We start from the raw sequence: 24240 nt of genomic DNA, 5'->3' as shown, positions 1-24240 counted from the left end.
AGGGCACCTTTGGTCTCACTATCCTACTTGGACTCGTTGGTAGTGGTTAAGTGTTCAGCGTAGCCTTATACCCCTGAATGTGCACATTGGCCATCGAGAACTCGATATATAGAGTACCATGGTTTTCTCTTTAAAATCATTCTATTTAAACTCGTAATTTTTAACAACTTTCTATCTCAATAACATTTCTATTTCAGAACTTAACATACTTGTAAACATGGCTTTGTAAATTAATAAGCTTTCGCACAAATACATTACATACTTTGAAATGATCTCTAAATAACATACTTATAGATCTGTAGAGTAAACTCAACATTTAATCATCAAGATATGCTTAAAACATTTGATAAATAATGAAATTTATAAATCAACTTCAAACTCATTCATGTTGGGATTTATGTCCTAAAACTCATAGATTGTAAATATAATCCACTGACCGTTATTAATAAAATGTTATTATTATAATTTCAATAAATGTTATTGATTATATTATTAGTTCTATCTTAATAACCCAAATCCAATAAACTAACATCCTAAGTTGCTTGATAATCAATGTTCGATATCAACTTAAAGGGTCATAGTATAGGAATAAGGTTGGGTACCTTATCTTGGTAACACTATGGATACGACTCATTTTGTATTTGATACAAACACAATGATTCAACTCGTTCGTGTTATTGACATGCGAGTGAGGGTATCCTATGTAATGAGCTTGCATAAGACTGGACCACAAAATAGAAACCACTAGATGTAACTCTGTTAACTAGTTAGGTTTCTATTTCATTAGGATGACCTAGGTAACTTAGTTTTAATTTTGAGTGTATTATGAACTTTTGTTCGCGAGGGATTGTTCTTTGATTTGAACGGGTGAGAGTGGTCAGATCACCGACTCAATATGCATATAATTTTGGGGACAAGATCAAATAGAGAACTAGAAGCATAATTACATAAGATGAAATTCACTCATTTCCTACTTTAGGGTAAGTAGATGAATGTTTCCTCAAATAGTGTCTCCGGAACATGAACAACGGACCCTACTCTCTCTATGGCACGAGAGGAGCTTCTGTTTATTGGTTGGACCATAAATAGGTTTTTCATTAGATGAGCAATGATATTTAAGGACTAGAGGTAACCTAGAGGTAAAACGGTAATTTGATCCAGCTGGTGTTACAAACACTTGTGAAAGACTAACTTATTGATATTGGTCTATCTCTGTGGACACAGACATATATCTACTGTGAAAAGAGTTCAGTTGCGAGTCTTTAGTGGATTCTATACATAGTTAATGAATATTGATTAATGTGGTTAATGAGTTTAGTCACATATCATTGTAGCTTCTGATCTTTAAGTCTATTAGGTTATCTTCTTAGCTCATAAAAGGTAATTAGATTTATTTATATTAGTTGTAATTTAAAATGTTTAAATTTACTTTGGAAATTAGTATAATGTATGGTAATACATTAAAAATATAAAGTTTATATGTTAATCAAACTTTATTGTATAAACTTAATTTTGGATACGATTCAAAATTAATTTATGAGATAAAATATTTGAATGAGTTCAAGTATTAATTTAATGTGAATTGGGTTCATATTAAAATTATTGGTTATGAGAGAAATTTACATTTGAATATGATTCAAATTTAAATGAAGTTAAGTATAAGATATTTATTCAAATTTAAATGAAGTTAAGTATAAGATATTTAATTTAGTTATTAATCAACTGGAGAATTAATTAATAGTTTAGTTTAATATTATTTAATTAAATTTTAATTAATTAAATTAATATAAAATTATAAGATATTGTAGAGATATTCATTAAATAAAATAAAATTAAATTAAATTAAATATTAATTTTATTTAATTGAATAATTGTTAATTAATTAGTTGATTTAAAATTTATATTAATTTTATATTTTTAAAATTAATTAAATCATGATTCTTTCCTTCTCTCTTTCATACTTCATGAACGAAAAAAAATTATAAATATGCATAAGAAAAACTGTTTTTCTCAACCAAAATAAAACTAATGATTTTGCTTTTATGTAAAATAGTTTCTCTCGAAACCTTTTTCCATTTCAATTAGCTCCCACAATCCAATCTCATCCCGGAGGATAAGGTCTCTGATGGGTGGTGTCTCCAATTCGATAGATTATAGATTCAGAGACATCAACAAGAGTAAGTTCTCTGTATATTTTAATTTAAATGCATGCTTAGTTTTTTTATTTAGAATTTTGATTCTAAATATTACAAATGTACTGGTATTTTGGGATTCTCAAATTAAGTTGAGAAATTGTTCTATAAAATCTTTCGTTGTCATGAGTTTTCATCCCTTAATAAATTCATTTTTCACTCAATGATTTGTAGATCAAACTCGTGATCTGTAGACTTGTGTGATTTCTTCTTGTCCTGAAATAATGGAAATTAATTCGAAATAGTTCCCTTTTATCCCAAAAACATCAAAACTTTACTTAATTTTTTTCAAAATATCAAAAACAACCCATAAACACCCAATAAGTAAGGTTGGTGCACAAAGGGTGGGGACAAAGGCTGCCCACGAGCACATAGCCTGGCAGGCCAGTCGCATGCTAACCTTGGAAGAGGCCTTGCCCTCGCATGCCTCATGCATCTCGCTTGATCATCCCACGCGCACAACGCATCTCGCATAACCTTCACATGCACAGGCTTGTCGCGTGTTCCTTTAGTCGCATGCGTCCTTGCACATCTTATGCGTTTAACAACAGTCCAAAATGTCATGCTAACCTCTTTTAATCCGACCCTCACGTTCAAATCGCCTAACAAACCCTTGATACTCGGCCAATAACCTCATCTTTCCAGAAACTCAAATTCGACCAGAATCTTACTTCTACTTTAGAGCTTCATATCTTTAGATACATTACTCAAATGAAACTACTTCCCTTTATGAAGTTGTTTTAAATTAGCTTAAATTTCTTACCTCAAAATTTTAGCTTCAAATTCCAACGGATGAACTCTACAGCTCTCTGGAAGTGCACCTTACTCAAAATCATCCAAATTCTGACTTTTCTCACTTGTTTCATTTGAAGCTCAATTGTCCTTCCATTAACATAAACCAAAAGCACCAAAATAGAAAATAGACTCAGTTTTTTATCTTTTGAGACTAGTTAAAGCCAAGACATACAGGTGAATTGTGAGAAATATTAATCCAAAGTGACCTATTTATATTGAAGTCTGCATGAAACTTTATTGACACCTCCTTTAACTGAAATTTAACCCATGCATGCACATGGCACCTGGAATCAACTTGACCAAGCCCATCTATTCATCTTCTCACCTAACAAAAACTCCTAATGTTTATAGACAAGCTAAAACGTCAAGTGAAACTAACCTCTCTTGCCTTATCGTAAACCTCCAAACGCATTGTTATGCCTTCCTCGCCTAGCCTCTCATCGCTAGAGATGATCACGGGGCGGAGCGGGGCCAGGGATGCCACTCCCCACCCCGTATCCCATTCTTCATCCCGTCAATTTTCCCACGGGGAACGGGGCGGAGATTCCCCGCGGGGATTGCACAGGGATCGGGTTCCTTATGGGGAAATATTTCCTGTTTTTTTTTTTTTAAGATTAACCTCATTTTCCAATCCGCATTTACTTAAATGTATATACATTTCCAATATTTTTTTTATTTTCGATAGAATATTATCAATTTTCTTATGTAAAATCATTAAAATGTTAAATTCTAGCTTTTGTTTATAAAAATAAATATTCATTTATTAGAAGACACTCTTAAAAATTCATCCATAAAATTAAAAAATTCATAAAAAAAATTCAAAGATCAATCGATAAGTATTCTAACCAAGCCTTCAATTACATCTTAAGACACAACAATATATATTTTTTAAGAAAAATTTACAAATCACAAGTCAAAGCACAATAATATGTACATATACAACATAAACATTGAAATTAGGAAAAAAAAATTTAAAAATTGAATAGAGAAAAGAAGGAAATGAAGAATACCAAAATATGTTTTTTTTAATCATTTACATATTATTAAATAAATAACTACTTATATTTATATTTAATATATCTATATATAATTAAATATATTATTAATCGGGGCGGTATTCCCCATCCCCAACCCCGTGTTGCAAATAGGGAAAAAAAGTTTCCCACGCCCTCCCTTATTCCTTGTATATTCGGGGATTCCCCGCCTCGTTTGGGGCAGGTCCTCGTGAGCCCCGACCGCGTGGGTTAAATGGACATCTCTACTAGATAACCTCTCGAGGCATCTTTCTCGCCTAGCCTTCAGCCAAATGACCATGCTTAGAAGTTTTACTTGATCTTCTCAGTCACGCATCAAAATGCAAGGTAACCTCTTTAGAGGTTCTCACACAACTCTTCTTGCCTAGGCCACCTCCAAACGCCTAACCAACCTTGAAATAAACTCTTAATATATTTTGATTGCCAACAACAAACCTCTAAACGTCTATTCTATGGCCAAAATGTTAACTTGCATACTTAACCAAATTTCAAATTTTTTTTTTTTAATCTTAAACACATTTTCTTATTTTTACTAAGTCTTAACAAATTCCAATGGTCTTAGAAAGTTTGGGGTTTCACAGAATCCTTCTCTTGATGGAATACAAGAAAGACTGAATGCTTATTGTTTTGGTATGTTGGGGGCTATAACCTTGAGTCTTTTTATATACTAGTTCAAATAGGGTTTCCATTAAATCCTAATCAATCGTGGAATAGGCTTCTACCTATTTAGTCAATACTCAATTAGGAATCTTAGGCCTTAATTAAATAGATCACATAATAGGCTCTCTCGGTAACTAAGTTAATGATCAAGTATGAATGGATAGCATGGAAATTACATGCAAAGTTGTCAAGATCATGCATATTTCCAATTGGTTCAAATTTTTAGTGAGATTATTCTTTAAAAAAATTAATGCTAAACCGCATTTAAAAACTGCATGCATGATAAATAAGTTTAAATAATGAAACATAAACCATCAACTTTATTTTATATAGAAAATAAAAAAATTAAGGTCAAAGAACCTCCTTAATAACAAACTCCTACTAAACCATGGAATTATAAAATTGACTAACACCCATGTGAGCAACATGCTTATGAAAAACTTTAGGCGATAAACCTTTAGTTAATGGATCTACGACCATGGAATTTGTTCTCCTATATTCTATCAAAATTTGACAATTCTAAACTATTTCTTTTACAACTAAAAACTTTAAGTCTACATGCTTTAACTTTGTATTTCTTTTGTTATTATTGGAATACATTATTGCTAACTTATTTGTCACTAAATAATTTTAGTGGTCTTTTTATGCCAACTACTATTTATATCCCAATAACAAAGTTTCATAACCATATTCCAAGATTGGACACCCCATAACATATTATGAACTATGCAACCATGGTAGAAGAAGCTATAAGTATTTTTAAACACTTTTTCAGAACACGGCTCCTCTAGCTAACTTGAAGATATAGCTTGAAGTGGACTGTAAAGTGTCTTTGCATCCAGCATAATCAAAATCAAAATACCCAATGATCTCTAAAACTTCATATTTCTAATAAGTGTGCATATAATCTTTTATTCTCCGTAAATACCTCATAACCTGTTTGGCTAATTTTCAATGATCCATTCTCGTGTTGCTCAAATATCTACTTAACTATCCAACTATGAACGTAATATCTGGACTCGTGCAAATTTGAGCATACATTAGGTTTTCAATAGTTGATGCGGAACTTTATGCATCTCCTTAATTTTAAGTATTGTCATGGGACATTGACCTAAATGAAATTTATCACCTTTAGCAACAAAGGTATCTCCTAATGCACAATCTTTCATGTCGAATCTACTAGAAAAAAATTCAATCTAGTTCTTTTGTGACAATCTCAAAATACCTTGAGAGCAATCTTGTAGTATTTAAGTTTCTAATACAAAATGAGCATCACCAAGATCATTCATCTCAAAATTCTTTTTGAGAGACCTCTTAGTGTCATACAATAAACTTCCATAATTACATGTTATGAGTGTGTCATCAATATATAACACCAGAAAAATAGATTTACTCCCAATAAACTTATGATATACACAATCTTCCATTATATTTACTTAAAAAACAAAAGAGGTAATTACTTCATGAAATTTGTGATATCATTGACGAGAGGGTTGTTTGAGACCTTAGATGGATTTCTTCAAATTGCATACCATAGATTTTGACTTATTAGGTACAAAGTTTTCCGATTCTACCATATTAATTCATCTCATCAATGTTTCCATTGAGAAACACAGTTTTCAGATCCATGTTTCCGACTTCCAAACGTCATTGTCTTTCATGGATTTTTTTTCCTTTCTATAACATTTATCCACTTTTGAGAGTTACAACTTTATAGAGCTTGTTGGAAGTCAATTGGATCATCTTCCATTATGCCCATATCATCTTGATGTTCTTGAAGAAACATAATATAATCATCTAAAATTGCACTTCTTTTTTCTTTAATGGACCACCTTAATGGCACTTCTTAAGGTTGTTGAATTTGAACTTCAAATTCAATGGGGACTTCATTGTTGTCTTGTTCTATAATTGGTTCAGTAGTGAAGTCAGGAATTGGAGCATGAACATCATGTATGCCCACATTAGGAAGAGAAATTATTTCTTCTTCAAAGACAACTTTCTTTATGTTATCTTCCCCCATTAACTCAAGCAATATGGTATTTTCAGTCTAAAAAAAAGATCTCAAAGTGGGATCATAAAACTTGAAACCTCGAGAATGTTCAAAATACCCAACAAAATAGCATCTAAAATGCTTGGGTCCAATCTTCATTCGTTAGATCTGTAAGGCCTAGCCTAAACTAGACAATACCGGACGTGAAGATATCAAATACTAGGTTTCGCTCTTGTCCACAACTCATAAGGGGTTTTAGTTACTGCTTTAGTGACTCACCCCAAAGGGATTCTGGTAAAGAAGAATAACTAATCATGTTTCTTACCATATATCCTTAAGTGTTCTATTTCGTCTTTCTGCCACACCATTCATGCTAGGTTTCCTTAGCATAGTGTATTGTGGGACGATTCCACATTCCTCTAGGTATTTGGCAAAGGATCTTGGATGTTATTGACATGATCCATCACATCTATTATATTATTCACCACCACGATCAAACTTGACAACCTTAATTTTATTTCCAAGTTCAACTTCAACTTTAAAAGACTAGAAAACGTCCAAAATTTGATACTTCTCATGAATTAAATATAAATACACATATCTTGAACAGTCATCTATGAACATAATAAAGTATTGTTGTCCATCCCAAGAAGTCGGGAATGGAATACAAGTGTCTGTATGTATTAGTTCTAAGACGACTAGACATTTATTGGCATCTAATTTTCTTTTGTTTGTATGTTTTTCCATAATACATTTCACATACACTTCAAATTTCCTTAAATCAAGGGAATCAAGAATTCCATCTTACACAAGTCGCTTAATTCTCTGTTTAGAGATGTGACCTAAACACTTGTGCCACAACATAGCAAAATTTGCATTTAATTTACACTTTATACCACTTGATTTAAATAACATGACCTTGTTAGATGAAGCATAAGAGTCAAGCATGTATAATTTATCAATTAAAGAACCTGAACCAATAAGCTTGGAGTTTTGAAAAAAACTAACATTATTATTTCCAAAAGAACAACAAAAACCAAATTTGTCCAAACAGAAAATAGAAACTAAGTTCCATCTAAAAGAATATACAATAAAATTCTCGTTCAAATTCAAAGAACAACTAGTTTTTAAGAGTAATCTAAAAATCCCAATAGCTTCGATTGGAATTGCTTTGTCCTATCTCACATTGATGAATCTTTTAGCATCATTTGGCACTCGACTCCACATATCTGCATAGGTACACTTATGTAAGTAGTAGCATCAAAATCTATCCATCAAGTATTTGTAGGTACAAAAGCTAAATTAAATTCAGAACAAACCAAAGTAAGAAATTTATCCTTCTTTACACATCATTTGGCGTAATTGGGACAATCTTTCTTGAGGTGACCTTTCTGTTTACAGAAGAAGAAATAAGAATTCTCTAGAGCTTGTAATATTATGTTGTGATGTTCTTTTTGCGGCATTCGTAGACTTCCTTTTCTTCTTACCACGAAAGTTAAGTTTTTATGTGAGCACTTTTTGTCATTTCTCTCTTAATTCTATTTTCTTCTTGCATACATTATGTGATAAGCTCGTTAATATTTCACTTATTCTTCTTAATGTTATAACTTATCTTAAACTAAATGAATTGTTCAAGAAAAGAGATAAGTACCAAGTGTATGAGTAACTTTTCATGTATTTCGATATCAAGTGCCTTTAATTTACTAGCAAGATTGGACATTTTCATAATGTACTCCCTTGTGTTTCCATTGCCCTCGTACCTCATCGAAGTTAAAGAAGTTAAAAGACTATTTGTTTCATCTTTTTCATTTTTAGCAAAATATTTCTTAATTTTGACAAGGAACTTATTGGCATTTTCACTTTCCATTATAAAACCCCGAAAAGGCTCTGAAATGAAGTGCCTAATGATAATCAGACACATGCAATTTGACTGTTCTCACTTTTGAATATTAGTCGTATTTGTTCGTTCCTTAGTAGAAGTAGGTTTATCAATCCTCAATGCAAGGTCCAAATCTATACACTTGAGAAGTATCTCTAGGCTTTTCTTCCAAATTTTGAAATTTGATCCATTCAACTTAGGGATTGAACTCGGACTTTCAGATATTTGAGTAAGACCAACTAAACAAAAAAAACAAACAAATAAATGATATATTCACAATTAATACATACATGATATCACAATATAAAATATGATAAAATAATTTCACGTATATGGTGGGTCCCTTTTACAAGATGCCTAAAACATCATCAACCCTAAATAGTACTCTCACCATAGTAACCAAAGTACTGAAAGTAAACTTTATCAAAAAATTAGTCTTTCTTTGGACAAACTATTTTTCACATGAGCAATCCTTACTAATTACCACATGCATACTCATAATTTAGCTAAATGATTATCTTTCTTTGGACCAATAATTATTTGCATAAATCAATTAATATGCACATCCTGTATTTTAGAATTAAACAAATCTAGCTAACAAAGGCTACTTTGGTAACGTGTTATTTTGACCCATTTCAATCTAAAATATAAGACACAATAATAATAATTTTGTTATGGTAAAAATAATGGAAGAAGAACACCCAAAAAAATCTTTACCAAAATTCACGGAAGAATCCAATACATAAAAATATAATTAATGCAACATAAACACGTGAATATCACCAAAAATAATCAAATTTTAAACTTAAAGCTTCCAATGATCAAACTTTAGATTCAAGTTCATGAAAATATTAATTACATAAGAAATAATTGAATAAATATAGACCTAAATTATCTTGATCAATTTTAAATGAATTCACTAAAATCATTACGTTGAAATACCAAAAAAAAAAAAAGAAAAAAAAACGTACACACACTAATTTACTGTTTTCATGGCTAAGAGGTAAAAGATAGTGGCCGTAACAACTTCACAAATATTAACAAAGAAAGTTTAAAAACACCATATTAATAAAATCAATCAACAATTAATTCAAAGATTTACAAATTTAATATTACCTAATTGGACATTGTAGCTTGAGTTACATACCGAATTGGGCATTATCAAAAATAGGTTCAAATTCACCTCCAACAATTGGATTCAATTGAAACCCCATCGTTAGTGACAAAGCATATTTTGAATTTGGATTTCTTTAACACTTTTAGTTAATTACCAATAATTTAATTAAGAAACCAATAAAAAAACAAACATATTCTAATAATTTAATATAAAATTTATGCGAATATAAAATTTATGCTATGATACCACTTGTTAGCTTATGTACTTTATATCTAGATATAAATACATTAACTCAAGGTCATTTATGTCAAAATATCTAAAATAAGTTACATACCAGATTCTATCTTGAGAATTGGTGATGGTTATAACATGACTATTGCCTAAATGTCTTCAATAGATCTTTTCCTTGATGAGATATAAGAAAGACTGGGTGCTTATTGTTTTGGTATGTTGGAGATTATAACTCTAAGTCACTTTATATACTAGTTCACAAATTCTAATTATCAATCTAGAAATAGGAATACCCATTTAGTCCATAGTCAATTATAAATCTTTAGGCGCCTTAATTAAATATATCAAATAATATGTCTAATTTAATAAAATAACTCAATGTAATAAATTATTAATTTATATATATAGTCAGTACACTTTATGTGTCAAATTTGTTTTGACTGTATTGGGGCCGATAAAAACCTTTGTGGTGTAATGTTTTTGTGTATGTTTCAATAAATAAATATGTAAAGTTGAACGTACTCAAAAAAATAAGAAAAGAACTTGTTGAATATGAAATTTTTAGACTAATCACAAATTGTCAGTTCATTTACTAAATTAATGATGAAAAATGTATATAATTGAATTTGGGACTAATTAAAATTAACATATGTCCCAAATTAATATTGAAAACATAAAGTTGGCTGTCACATGTTTTCATTATAACCATTGGATCAAGTTAATTATTTTGGTTCAATTAAATATTATTTACTTGGACTAAGTCCGATTGAGCTCAAAGGCTAAATATAACCCAAATCCATGTGGTTGAGCCCATCGGTCTGGTCCATGGATCAATCAGCCTCAAGTCTATAAAACCCACCAAAGAGCTCTAGGAGTTCTCCACATTGGTAAAGGTTGGAAATTTTTTTACTCCAAAAGGTGTAGAGAGAATTCTTCAAAGACTTAGAAGATTCCCTAACTTCTGAAGTCGACCATTCTCGAAGATTGAAGCTCGTTTAAAGATACAAGGTTTCTTCCAAGACTCCAACTTTCCTCGAAGATTGAAGCTTCTTTGAAGATACAAAGCTTTCTTCGAAGACTCCAACTTCAAGAACATCAAGTGCTCTGCATCCTCACATCAAGCGTAAGTATCCAATCGAGTGAGAATCAGATGATCAAATTCTAGAGATCGAACCACATCACATCAAATCAACAAAAATACAAGATCAACTCAAGTTCAACTCCACGAAGCAAATTTCTCCAAAAATCTCATGTGAACAGAAAGATAAAAGAAAAGAAAATACTGAATATGAATAAACTCAATAAACCCTAATTAATTTTAACACATATCATCTCATATATTGTTTGTACCATCGTCATCTTCTTTTTTACTCTTCCATATATCATCTCATGCATTGTGTGTATTATCGTCATTGTGGTTTGTATTATCCTTCTGATTGATTCATTAATATATAAACCTTTATATTTAATAATTAACTCATACTTCATATTAACCAGACAAGATACTCGATGTTATATTTATATGTTCGTTATTCATTTATTATATTGAATAAGTTTCAATAATTATTGAAGCATAATTTAATAATACTTATATTAAGAAGCATGTCCATATATATATTGCAAAACATATTTTAGAAGTAAACATACACCATTAAGGTATTCTAGCTTGAGTTGAATTCCAAAAAAAAAAAAAAAAAAATTATAATATTAAAAAAAATTGGTTTCCTTAATTCCTAAATATTATCATATATTATTATTTGATAATCTAATTTACTTAGACAAACCCTCTTTGATCTTCATTGAAGTATATATATATATATATATATATATATATATATATATATATCAATTTCACTATCTATTGATATCATTATCAATGTCAAGTTGAAAAGGAAGAAGTAGACTATTATCAATGCAATAATTAACGAGCCAACCTTTCTAATAACAATATAAATTATTATTTGAAAAATATTCAAATTTTTTTCTTGAATATTTTATATCATAGTCTTGAATATAATGGCCCTACTTCTACAACTTGTCATGACATGTCCATCAAGCATCATAACTTAGATGCAAGAAGAAAAGAAAAGGTAACAATTACTTTCATTACAAGTTTAAGTAACTATTTTAAATTATTGTTGCCTTTTGATCAATATTCAATTTCTTAATTGTTTTGCTTATTATGATTGAATTAGTATGGATGAAGCAAATTCCAACTCAAGGAATAGAGCTATTCTGAAGCCTCTTTTTGGCTTAAAATATTTATCATTATTTTAGTCAAACTTTTTAATTCATAAACTCTTACTTTACAATTATTATGGTCCAAGTTGTTAAATTCATATTGTCTTATAAAAGTTTCACACCAAACTTCGACACCTTTCCTTTTCGAATCACAAAAATTAAAATAGCCATGTGATGAAAATGTTGATATCTCAATTTTACATAAACATCAATTATGTGTGGGTAACCGTTTTTAAGAAAAGTTATTAAAACAAAATTTATAAAATTAGATCGATAAATTAACACAATGGATACATTTATAATAAAAACATTTTATTCATTATCTGTTATACATATAGATCTTTTATGAAATATACACAATGTTGATTAATACGTGAATGTTAAAACCATAAAAATGTAGAAATATATATGAAAATTGCACATATCAACAAATATATATTTGTTTGCATGGTAAAAAAAAAAAGTTAGATTCTTCTTATTAAAAATTTAATATTTAAAAAAAAAAAGAGAGAGAATGTACGACATGATTCGTGGGGACTATGAAAAATAACATGATCTGTACGAACTATGAAAAACTTAGAAAATTTGGAATTGATCTCTTAATCATTTGGTACTTATAAAGGTGAGTTGAATTATAATCTTTACAGTAAATTTTAAATCTACACAACAAAAAATGAAATGTTATTGTTGGTTATAATTTTACTCACGGTAGTTTTTGAACAATTTTAAATGAATGGAAACTAAAGCAAATGGTATAGATAAAAAAATATTTGATTTGCTAGGAAATCATCATAGGAATATAAAATAATAAGAATTGTGTTTTGATAATATAAGAAAAAGAAGGGGAGAGATCTTTGTGAGATGTGAAAAATAATAGTTCACTGACAATGTTGATAAATTTTTAAGCCATATATTTATAGTCTCAGACTCTATCATGTTTCTTTTTCATTTTTAATTTAAAATAAAGAGAATTAAATGATGTCAATTAAATCATAAGAAAGACCATAATAGAAAAAAGGAAAAAAGAAGAATAATAATAAATAAACCCAATGAATTTCCTATAGTACTAGTTGTTCGTGTATGGTTTTTGCAATGTATTTATTAATTAAGAATGTAATTAGTTGGGAAGGTGTTGTGTAAAAATATATTATGAAAGAATTAGAGTAATTGAAAGTGAATATAAAATGATTGATTAGAGTATTGTATTGTGAGGAAGTTATGAATTCACGTGGAAGCAGCTGCTAGGAAAACACACTCTTATTTGGAATCGGAGTAGAACAGAAGAATACATCTCTAAATTTGCTCCAAACCCTTTTTCTTTTTATTTCTTTTTTAATTTAATTTAATATAATATTATGTGGTGGTGAGATATTTGAGAAATAAATTAAAAAAGCAAAATTGCTTTTGATGTGAATATCTTCCCTCCCATTTGTGAAATATATATTCTTTTGTTATGCCTTATGGGCCCCATTCCATGCCATGCTGACAAGGCCTCAGATTCCCTTCCCTTCCCCTCCAATTAACTTCTTTGTTTCTTTGAAACACAAACAAAAAAATATACGATTGTATTTTTCCATTTCTTATTCATTTACGAAATTTTGCACTTGCCTTCTTTAATCATTCAATTCTAACGAAGTTGATCTTATTAGTTTACCCATTCTGGATTAACCTTTCTTCTTCCTTCTTTTTTATTAAACCCCTCACTCATTTTTCTGGGTATGCATGTTTGATCAACTTGGAAAAATCAATCTAATAACATATACAAATAAATAATATAGGAGAATAAGAACAAGCTATCAAAAATCGATCCTTTTTTTTTCTTTTTCTTTTTCTTTTTTTTTTTTTAATTTGTTGAAAGGAATTAATCCCATTTCCATTCCCAATAATAAAAGAAAGAAAAATAAAATACTTTTGGAAAATAGGGATGAATTTTTTCAGGGAATAATATCACTTGGAAGAACATAGATAGAGAGGTACAATACAACAACACTATGAAGCAGCTACGGTTTCACCCTTCCCGGAGATCTGAGGTGGAACACCAGCCGATGTAGATACCACCGCTACACCCACTGCTGCCGCTTTCTTTGTTGCTAAACTGCACTTCTCCATTCTCTCATCTTGCTTCATTTGCTTTTGCCTACATTCATCGCTACAGAATCCCCTGTCTCCCCTGAAAATACAACAGAGTCCCTTTTAAAACCTAAAACACATAAATAGAATATCAAATTTAGGTTTATTGGATTAGAATGAATCGAAATTGATTTACCTGTACATGTAAATATCTCGACCAGGAACAAGAGGGCGAGAGCAAAGAGAACAAGCTCTGAGGAAATTAGCATTTTCTTGTAGATCAACTGAATGCCTTCTGAAATTTCTTGGGGAAACCATTTGTTGGTATCCTGATATTTGGGTGTTAGTTGGATAACCGAGAGATGGGGGGAATTGTTCGGCGGCGGAACCAGTACCACCCAGATCGAAGGTGATCTCAGTCATGCTCGGCGTTTTTCTGATGGGAGCACGTGACCTCTTCCCCAAAGACATACTTGTAATTTATAAGAAAGAAAGCAGAATTTAAAAAAATAAAAAATAAAATAAATAAAATAAATAAAAAGAAGAAGAAGAAGAAGGGTTCTGGTTTTTGGAGAAGAAGAATTGAAGGAAGTGGAGGGGAGGGGAGGGGAAGGGAAGGGGAAGTGGAGGAGAAGGAGAGGGAGAAGATAAAAGAGAAGCAGCAACTGAGGAACGAATCTGGTCCGTTCATTATAATCTGATGGTGACTCATCTCATGTAATGAATAAAAATAAAAATAAGGGGGATCCACGTCAGCCTGTCCATTTCAGATATCAAATTATTTGTAGTGTTTTACTTCTAAAATCATTTATTACATTTCCCTTTTAAATTATTGAGCTCTCAAAAGGCTTACCCTTCTAATTTCCCACACACTCCCCCTCTCTTCTATTACCTTCTCGCTATCCTAAAATAACCCCATTTCTTTTTTTCCAATTTTATAAATAAATAAACATTGTTTTAAATTCTAATGTACTCAAATATTTACTCCAAATTTTTCAAAACCTAAAAATTGAATTTCCAAATTAAGGGTTTCCAATTTTCAAACTAAACTCATCTCTCCTCTCATCCCACTCAATTATGGCCGCAAAAGTTTTCTTAAAATTCTTTTAGTAAATTAAATTCATTAATTTCCAATAATATAATAGCTATGTCATTCTTAATTATTATCTCTTTTTAAAATTAAGTTTCAATAATTAAGAGGAGTCGGGAACCAAATAAAAAGAGCTAAGAAAGAGATCATTTTTCAAAGGGTAAAATAGGTCATGTATTTTTTAAATTTGTTTAATGTTTAATTGTCTTTTCAAATGTTGAGTTTAATCGGTAAATTTTTTTTTTTAAAAAAAAAAGATGTTTTTGGGTATTTATTTAGTATATTTGATATAAATATTGTAAATATATTTTCATATCACATTAAAATTGGACATTTTATAAAGTATAAATAGTATTAAATAAAACTCAAACAATAAAAAAGATGAAATAGTATTTAAACTTTTTTTAATTAAAAAAGTGATATCATTATTTAAATATATAAAAGAATAGGGGAATACAATTTAAAACTAAGATACCAAATTTACGAAAGTGGAAGAGTGAGTGAGAAAAGTAAATTGAAAAGGAAAGTAAAAAAGAAAAAAAGAAAAAAAAAAGAATAGTGCAACAAAAAAATTAATTACTGGGAATCCGAGGAATCGGCATCGGCCCACCAATAAAAACTTCAGTATATTCGAAGCCCGACCCCAGGTCCCGATAAAATTTCTTCAAATATTATAATTATTTTACTCTAAGGAAACCAACAATTACAATTATGCGCTGTTTAATTATTCTTAAATCTCCATCTAATTTCTAGATTAACTACAATATTATAACTTTAATCACTTTGTTAATCAAATGTAAATATGTACATAATTTTCATGGAATTAAGGAGGAAAGAATATAAGGTCCACTATATTAAGTGGTCCATTTATATACTTAAATACACTTTGAAATCCACACATGTGGAAACAGCTCACTTGAAGTTGAGATTTCAGATTCCAATTATTGTTCTTTTTTTCCTCTCTCTCTCTCTCTCTCTCTCTCTCTCTCTCTCCTTCTGCATAATCTTGTAAAATTGATTAATATGAAATTCTTAAGCAAACTTGTTTGCTTTGTACCTAAGAATATTGCAACTGCCTTTTTTTTCCTTTGTCCTAATCACAATCATTAACACACACAGAATTTAACTAATTATCAATCTCATTTAATCTCTATCTTATCTATATAATTACCTTGTTATTTATTTGCATTTATTTTTTATTTTAAAAAAAAAAGAATGATAACAACTGGGTAAAGTCTGTTCTAAATATTTCCCTATTTGGCAAATAAGTTATATCTCATTGTATATCTATATCATTTATAACAAAAAAATGTGATTGATTTAGATACTCCCTATTAGAATAAAGTTTCTCCACAGAAGAAAAGAAACACTTCTATGATTTTCTTTGTTTTGTAAAAAAATATAGACAATTCATCATACTCAACATCTCATAAAAGCAAGTGCAACGTAAGTGATAGGAATATGTTAAGGAAGTACGATAACCAATTCGACCAAATTGGTTATGGTTGGTCAATTTAGGGCATTGTGATCGATAGTTGATGCACACCCACCGTAATAATATGATATTGTCAACTTTAAACATGACCCTCGTGATTTTCCTTTTTATTTCACTCAAGAAAATCTCATACGGTTGAATATAATTATTCTTGCATATGTATTATGAATTTTATCCTTACCTAGCTAATGTGAGTTTTTTATTGCATCCAACGACTCAAAAAGGTCTATTATTTGAATTCTCACCCCTATCATACTAACATAGAAATAGTAGTTGAACATAGGAACGTAGAATTTGAACCTACACGTCTCGATCCCTGAAGAAAATGTAACGTATATTGTTTGAATCTCTTGCTCTACTTGTGGGTAAAGAAAATAAAAGAGAAATTTGAGCTGAAAATTTTTAGTGGGGGGAATGGTTTGATAGAAGTGGACTGAACCTTTTTCATTATTTGTTAAAAGAAAGGTATTTTGGAAGGATGGCTTGAATGCACAACACTAGTTGAACATTTCTCTTTTTCCACAAATCATTACACTTTTGTCATTTCTTTTCATTTTCAATTCATAATCATCTCATTTTCTTTTTCTGAAATAAACTATTGACTTTAACAAAATATTAACAGAACCAAATATGTTTAGATTATTGTATGGTGGTAGTCTTCATGTCATTGTCAACTCACACAGATAATAATGGACAAATTTCAAGAACCCACCCCTGCTCTAATCATGTCCACAAGAAATTGGACAAGGAATTGTTAAATAAAAGAAATACAAAACGCTTTGTTTTGTTCATAGCAAGAATGCCAAACACCAAGAAAAAAAAATCAGACTCAAACTTATATGAGTTAACTTGAATTCTGCCTCAGTTGCCATCTGCTTTTCTAGTTATATGAATATCACCATCTGTCCTCTCATTCTCTGAGGATTCAGAACGGTTAGTGATTTGAGAACCGACTAGACCGCTACTCTGAGCTTTTTCCGAGGCTAGGCTATTAGGATTTACCGCGGACCAGGAACAACGCATCTGTTTATCGTCTTCTTTCATCATCTCAGCATATTTGGTTATATTGAAACCAACATTATTGTTTCCACCAAACGCAGACTCCAGCTGGTCCATATCGAACAGATCCTCTATTATCCTCTTTGAGTTTACGTCGTCAGAGTAAACAAATTTCACTTTGTTGGCAGTTTTTGTCTCCAGGAAAGGCTTTGCAACCTGTAAATGGAACAGTACGTTTGTCCAGTAGTGTAAACAACAAATAATTGCAGCAAGTAAAACAGAAATGGCAGTGTACTACTACTACTCCCACCTATGGGCCACAAATCATAGTGAGATGTACAGTAAATTCAGATATTTGAATGACAAGAAACCATAAAGTTAGTTCTTCAAATAAATTATACCATCCAGAAGGGTTCAAAAAACTTGGGCGCGTTATACAGAATTGCCAATCCGAGGCGTTCGGGATAATGTTCTTGTAAAATATGTGCAGTCTCCTTTGTTGCTTTTAATGAGATATTTGACATGTCAAAATCCTTGAAATCAACCAGCCAGATCATACTCTCCTGGTTTGATGGAAGATTCAAAATAGCATTCTCCATGCAATACACCAAGTATCTAATCTGTCCTTTTACAGTCTTCGAGTTCTGTGGTTGAGACGGAAAACACGAACTTGTTAAGCTAGCTGTTTGGAAGCTAAATATAAAGGATTCCAAGTTTGCTTATTCATTAGAGATCCCATTTAAAATATATAAGTCAAAACATTTCATTCACTTAATGAAAAACATCTTCATTAATAAGAGTCAATGTGCCAGACAATCTCACTACCCCATCCCCAGCACTTATTTCTAAAATAGCTACAAGCAACAAGAACTTCCAAAATTCAGAAATGTCCAGTAGATTTCTGTTAGGACTGCATAATGCAAATGAAACCTGGCGACAAGGTCTCATGACTATCACTGTTCTTCCATGTCGGTCCTTACAGTCCGCACAATAAACTTTCCCAGTTTCAGCTTCATGAGCAACCTCATCCTGCAATAAAGATCTAACTATTGAATGCATATAACACCATAGCTTGTAGAGAATTAAAACCTTGTCAAACAAGAACTATTACAACATATAGAACCCTTTGAATTGAAAAAAAAATGTGGCAAAAGAAGGATAAAAAAGCAGAAAACAACAGAAATTGAATTAAGTAATAGCTTCCTCTTCGTATTGAAACAAAAAAAGCCAGGTAGCTAACAAGAAAGAATAAGACCGAGTCGTTTTGAGCTTATGGGCATGACTTCAGAAAGATTTGGCAAAAGTAAGCAGTAATGTACCCATTGAATCTCTTCGGGTTTGTATTCTGACCTCCACTTCAAAGTTGCTTTCAGCATTTTAGTTGCCTTCTTCACATTCCAGTTTCTTGCTCTTAGATATCTCAAAATGGATAGATCCGAACAGTAAATTGATGACGTACCCGACAAGGGTCCTAAAAGCCTTCGCACCTCACAAATCTGTGTAGGATGAAATAAAGGAAAACTGTAAGAGTTAAGCAACTAGAAAAATGCAGCATTTCAACCTTCTTAGTCACGCACAAGAAGATTAGCAGCAATCGACAGTTAGCACTGGTATGAAGAGGCTAAAAAATGCTGTAACTGTCAAAAATACCTTCATATGCTGTTCTTCAGATAATATAACTTTCTCACAACCATTTGAAGGAGGTACCTCTAAATTTAAAGACATGGTTTTTGAATTGTGCACCTGGCCAAAAAACAAATTTCAGATTTAAGCAGCCTCCAGAATTCCAAGACTCAATACCTGTTTGTACCACATTTTTTTATAATTCAAACTACCCAACAAAGAGAATTTCATTATTTCAGATAGAGAAGAGAGCATATATGCTGTATCTCAAGAACACTTACCAATATGGCAAAAGATGATGCATGAACTAACGATAACAAAAGAAGCATCTAAAAGGCACGCACAAGAAGAGAGATCTCACCCACAAACTATAAAGCTTGAAAGATCTGATGAAAGGATCTATACACATAATAAGAATTAATAAAATGTTAACTACAACACTGTTGATTTCTAGTTTTTTAAGCTTCACTATCAATGAAGTAACAAAATGTTAACTATCACAATTTGAACAGTCCTTGCAACTTATTATCATGATCAAGATTATAAATCATAAGGACTCAAATACTTTCAACTACTGATATCCAATATTGCACTAAACAGTTGGAAAATTCATCAATTCCACCTTTTCTTAGAAAATTAAACTTAGATATAGACAAAGTGCCACCTCTAGTACTCCCATTAAACTGACTAATAATGTCTTCACAATCCACAACATGAAGAGGTTTTCTTTCAGTCGTTAAACGGAGAAATGGGTGCCCTATGTTGTCTGTTTTCCACCATCAACCTCAAAATGACATAGTTAATTCTCCATTCAAAGTACATGGGATGTAAAGCTAAACCATACATGAAAAAAAAAAAAACAATCTTCCTTCAGATATTTGATCTAGCATCGAAAAATGACGAAGGAAACTTCAGAAAGGTAGACATAGAAACCCATACAACTTCATAAAGCTAGGCAAAAGTATGATAAATCAAAGGTTAACAATTAAAACAAAAAAATATACCAAATCAATGGAAGTGGGTATTGGTTGGATGGGCGAATTCTTGGAAGTTCAAACCATACAAAAGTAGTTGAAGAGAGAAAAAGGGTATCATCAGTGAAGAGCGTAGAGTAAGTAAGTGTGAAGAAAATGGATAAAATGAATTATCAGCTGAGAGGAATTAGCGAAGAGAGGGTTGAAGGATTGGAGTTGGGGGAGACCCTTTGAAATCCAGATTCAATTGCTTTGAAAAAGAGTGATTTTGATGACACCGTGTAGGGGGTTCGAGTTCTTGTCGGTACTGTTTGGTGATTTGGGTAATTCAACACTTGAAAGTTCAAAGCGGGGAAATTGGAAAATGCCATTAATTTATTTCTTATTTTCTTTTTATGGATTTTCCTTTTCGAGTGATTTGGATTCCTTTCCTTTCAAAAGTCAGTAAATTCAACAGCTCAACTTGTCATCGTATTCTTGGGTATCCAGAATTTTGCTGAAATGGAAGTTCTTGAAGGCAAAAAAACAAATGTTATTTCCGTATCAATCAGTCATAAGGTTTCAAGATCGGACTTCTGCAATTGTTGGCCAAAGTTAAAAGGTTAATAAGATTTCATTTTCAAATCTCTTCTCATTTTGAAGTTCAAAAACTTGTTTCAATTCCAGATTTTATTTTAAATTATATTTGAAATTTGAAAAAAAAATTATTTACACAAAATCTCCTATAATTCCAAAATAAAAAGATATGTATGCATATGTCATTCATATTTATTTATCAAAAACCCGTGAGGAACCCCCGCCTCGTACCTAGAGGTAAAATTCGTGATGATGGGGACAGGGACAAGAAGTGGTATTCTCATCTCTAGTCCATGGACATCTCTAATTAACATACAACTTTTTAAAAAAGGACATTTGCAAAAATAGCAAAAAAATGTTACGATAATAAGGTTTAGTAGCAAATTTAAAAGCATATAACTCTATGATAGTCCTTTTATAACTATCTGATAGCTATCTGATATCATTAATTACTTGTCATATTTGTAATATGCAAAAAAAAAAAAAAAAAGTTGATGTGAGCTGTTTTTTTCTTTTTTAAAAAAATTGTTATCTTATGTAATTTTCCTTTTAAAAACGTTTAAGACTTAAAATGTGTGGATGCTAACAAAGTGTGCAATTTTGTTTATTTATTTATCTGTATTGAAGAAGAAATGGAGAAAAAAAGAAGCAAATTGGTGAAGACGATATTAACCGCTTGTTTTGTACAACGCCAGTGCTACTTTTTAACTTTTATATTTTGGCGTAAGAGTATTTTAAAAAAGTTTGTTTATTTTTAAAAAGTTTAGTGTGTCTTTATGATAATTTTAAAAAATGAAACAAAAAATAAACTATTTGTATTCATACAAAAAAAAAGAAAACATAAAATTCATTAAGTTTTTTCTTTTTTGTAAATATTTCATTATTTTTTCTATTTTTCACAAATTTCTATTTTTATTGACTTGTTATTGTTTTAGTATATTTTAAGAAAAAAATTATTTAAAATTTGGTGAAATTTTATGTTTTAAAAATTTTGGTTGATAAAAATATTTGTAAATTTTGAATTAATGAGATTATTTTCTTTAAAAAACTTTTTTTAAGTTTAAGGTTATGTATGAAAGGGTATGAAACTTATCAATAGTTTAGAGTGTTTTTTAAACAAAACTTTAATGGTTTTTATTCAAAACTAACAATAAGAGTATTGTTTAACTCTTTTTGAAAATTTAGAGCACTTTTTAAACTCTTGAAAGTTTAGGAACGTTTTTAATACAAAGTTTTCAAATGAATGTATTTCAACTTTTTTTAGGGTAACTAGAAAGTTTGATTATAGAAGGTTTTATCAATGCTTTGAAATTTTTTTTATAATGTTATCTTTGAAAATATTGTAAAAAATAAGGTTGGTGGAGAAATATTGTCAAAAATAGGGTAGTGAAGTTGTGTACTCGGTCTATGACTAGGTTAAATCGTGTACCCAGTACATGACTCGATTTTGAAGTCGTGAACCAAGCCCACGATTCAGCATTGAAGTCATGTACCCGATACATGACATCGCTTAGATGTCTGTCTTGTTTGACAGTTAACGCTACCATGTTGTCTGGCATACACGAAGTTATGAACAGGGTACACAACTTCAATGTCAAGTCGTGTACCCAGTCCACGCCTCCAAAAGGGAGTAGTGTATTGGGTATACGACTTTTCCAACTTCAAAAATCCTATATCTCTTTCCGCAGAAGCCTTATTTTGGATTTCCGTTGTCATCGTCTTCCCCATCTTCGTCACCGTCATCGTCACACCATTAATCATTCATTGCTTAGGAGTTCTAAGGTATGATTATTATTATTATTATTATTATTATTATTTTCATATATTTTGGTTTGTACACACTTAGAAAAGATAACACAAAAATAAGGTTGAGATTGAAACTATTGTAAAAAAGTAAGTTTATGATTTTTGTTCATATAGTGTAAATGGGCTTAAATTCATAGCATGGTATAGAGATATGTTTCCTAAGTTAATATACCTAAGATCATCCCCGTATCTAACTGATGTTGGACTTTGGTAGCATTAATAATCCTCTCTGCTCGAACAAATGATCACAATCATCCGCTCAAATAGTCATCCATCAGCCAAGCTCTATCTAAGCTAACTCCTCTTCTCGGAGCACACTGCCCCTCAAATAGAGTTTAACCATGGATCTCATTATGAACTACTTTTAAGGCTTTCAAGGTTCCACTCATCTTTGTTCAACACCTAAGGATCATATAGCATGGTTAAGTTAGAGGCATAACTCTCGTATCAATTGAAGGGATAAGAGCCCTACGCGACAGAATAATTAAACAAAACCTTGACTCAAATTTAATTTGAATTTTAAAAAATACCAGTGCATTGGAAAAACAATTATATAAACTAATTTCAATTGCTAAGCATGCTTTAAAAAAATCGAGAGAAGGAAAAAAGTACACTTACTTTCATTGTCAACTTTGTATATGCTACTCATCCAATTAGGGCACCGCCACTTGAAAACATTTATATTCTTTGAGCTAGAGATCTTGATTTGTGGAACCAAAGAATGGAAAAAGGAAATTTTACAAAAAGTAGATTTTCGTAGAATCGTAGAGCATCAGCTTTTAGAGAAAAACTCTTCATTATTGTACACCTACCAACCTCTTCTTTACGATAAAGAGAAGGGAGTTAGAGAGATTTATGAGTTACATGGAGAACCACCCACGTTTCCATTTTATTTAATATAATTTAAAATTAATTAATTAAATCATATTTCATTAATATTTCATTTAAATCATATTTAAATGAATATATCTCATATAACATATTTTGATTTAATTAATTTAATTAAATCAAATTAAATTAAACTATTAATTATTTGTTAAATTAAATATAAGGTTGAAATTTAATTAATTAAATTAAACCAAATTTAATTAAATAAAACTAAACTAAACTATTAATTTATTTTTCAATTAATTATTTGTTAAATTTAATTTAATCCAAATTTAAATTATATTCAAATATAAATTTCTCTTATATAACATATAATTTTAATGTGTATCATATACATATTAAATTTTAATCTGGATCATGGTGTGAATCGGCTCTTTAAAACATTCTTTTGCAAACGTAAGATTGCTAAAATACTTTTTAAGAAATTCTATAAAATTTTCGAGAGCATCTCCCCTAAAATATGGGTTAGCCAAACCTGAAAAGAGATTAAATTACACTTCTATACATATATGCAGTCTTTAGACACAAAAATCATATCAAGTGTGTCTCACCACACACTCATCCAAACTATTTCAGAATT

The 24240-nt window shown here is 30.5% G+C and overlaps 2 protein-coding genes across 3 annotated transcripts; both read right to left on the bottom strand.

Moving 5' to 3' along the window:
• Positions 1-13933: 13933 nt before the first annotated feature.
• Positions 13934-14846, bottom strand: LOC101206644 (FCS-Like Zinc finger 6). The gene is made up of 2 exons (XM_004150474.3): positions 14406-14846; positions 13934-14309 (listed from the first exon to the last, which is right to left on the bottom strand). The coding sequence occupies exons 1-2, from the start codon at positions 14678-14680 to the stop codon at positions 14129-14131; spliced, it is 456 nt and encodes a 151-aa protein (XP_004150522.1). The 5' UTR covers positions 14681-14846; the 3' UTR covers positions 13934-14128.
• A 2563-nt stretch (positions 14847-17409) lies between these two features.
• Positions 17410-20778, bottom strand: LOC101206891 (phosphatidylinositol transfer protein 3). Of its 2 annotated transcripts, XM_004150475.3 has the most exons (6): positions 20421-20778; positions 19444-19536; positions 19113-19289; positions 18724-18822; positions 18195-18437; positions 17410-18009 (listed from the first exon to the last, which is right to left on the bottom strand). In XM_004150475.3, the coding sequence occupies exons 2-6, from the start codon at positions 19516-19518 to the stop codon at positions 17656-17658; spliced, it is 948 nt and encodes a 315-aa protein (XP_004150523.1). In that variant the 5' UTR covers positions 19519-19536; positions 20421-20778; the 3' UTR covers positions 17410-17655. The 2 variants fall into 2 exon arrangements, with proteins under 2 accessions (XP_004150523.1, XP_031740700.1); XM_031884840.1 differs by lacking the exon at positions 18724-18822 and having other exon boundaries at positions 20421-20776.
• Positions 20779-24240: the final 3462 nt, after the last annotated feature.

The sequence above is a fragment of the Cucumis sativus genome, chromosome 4, assembly GCF_000004075.3.
Source record: "Cucumis sativus cultivar 9930 chromosome 4, Cucumber_9930_V3, whole genome shotgun sequence".
Classification (NCBI taxonomy): domain Eukaryota; kingdom Viridiplantae; phylum Streptophyta; class Magnoliopsida; order Cucurbitales; family Cucurbitaceae; genus Cucumis; species Cucumis sativus.
This window is presented reverse-complemented; position numbering and strand designations above follow the sequence as displayed.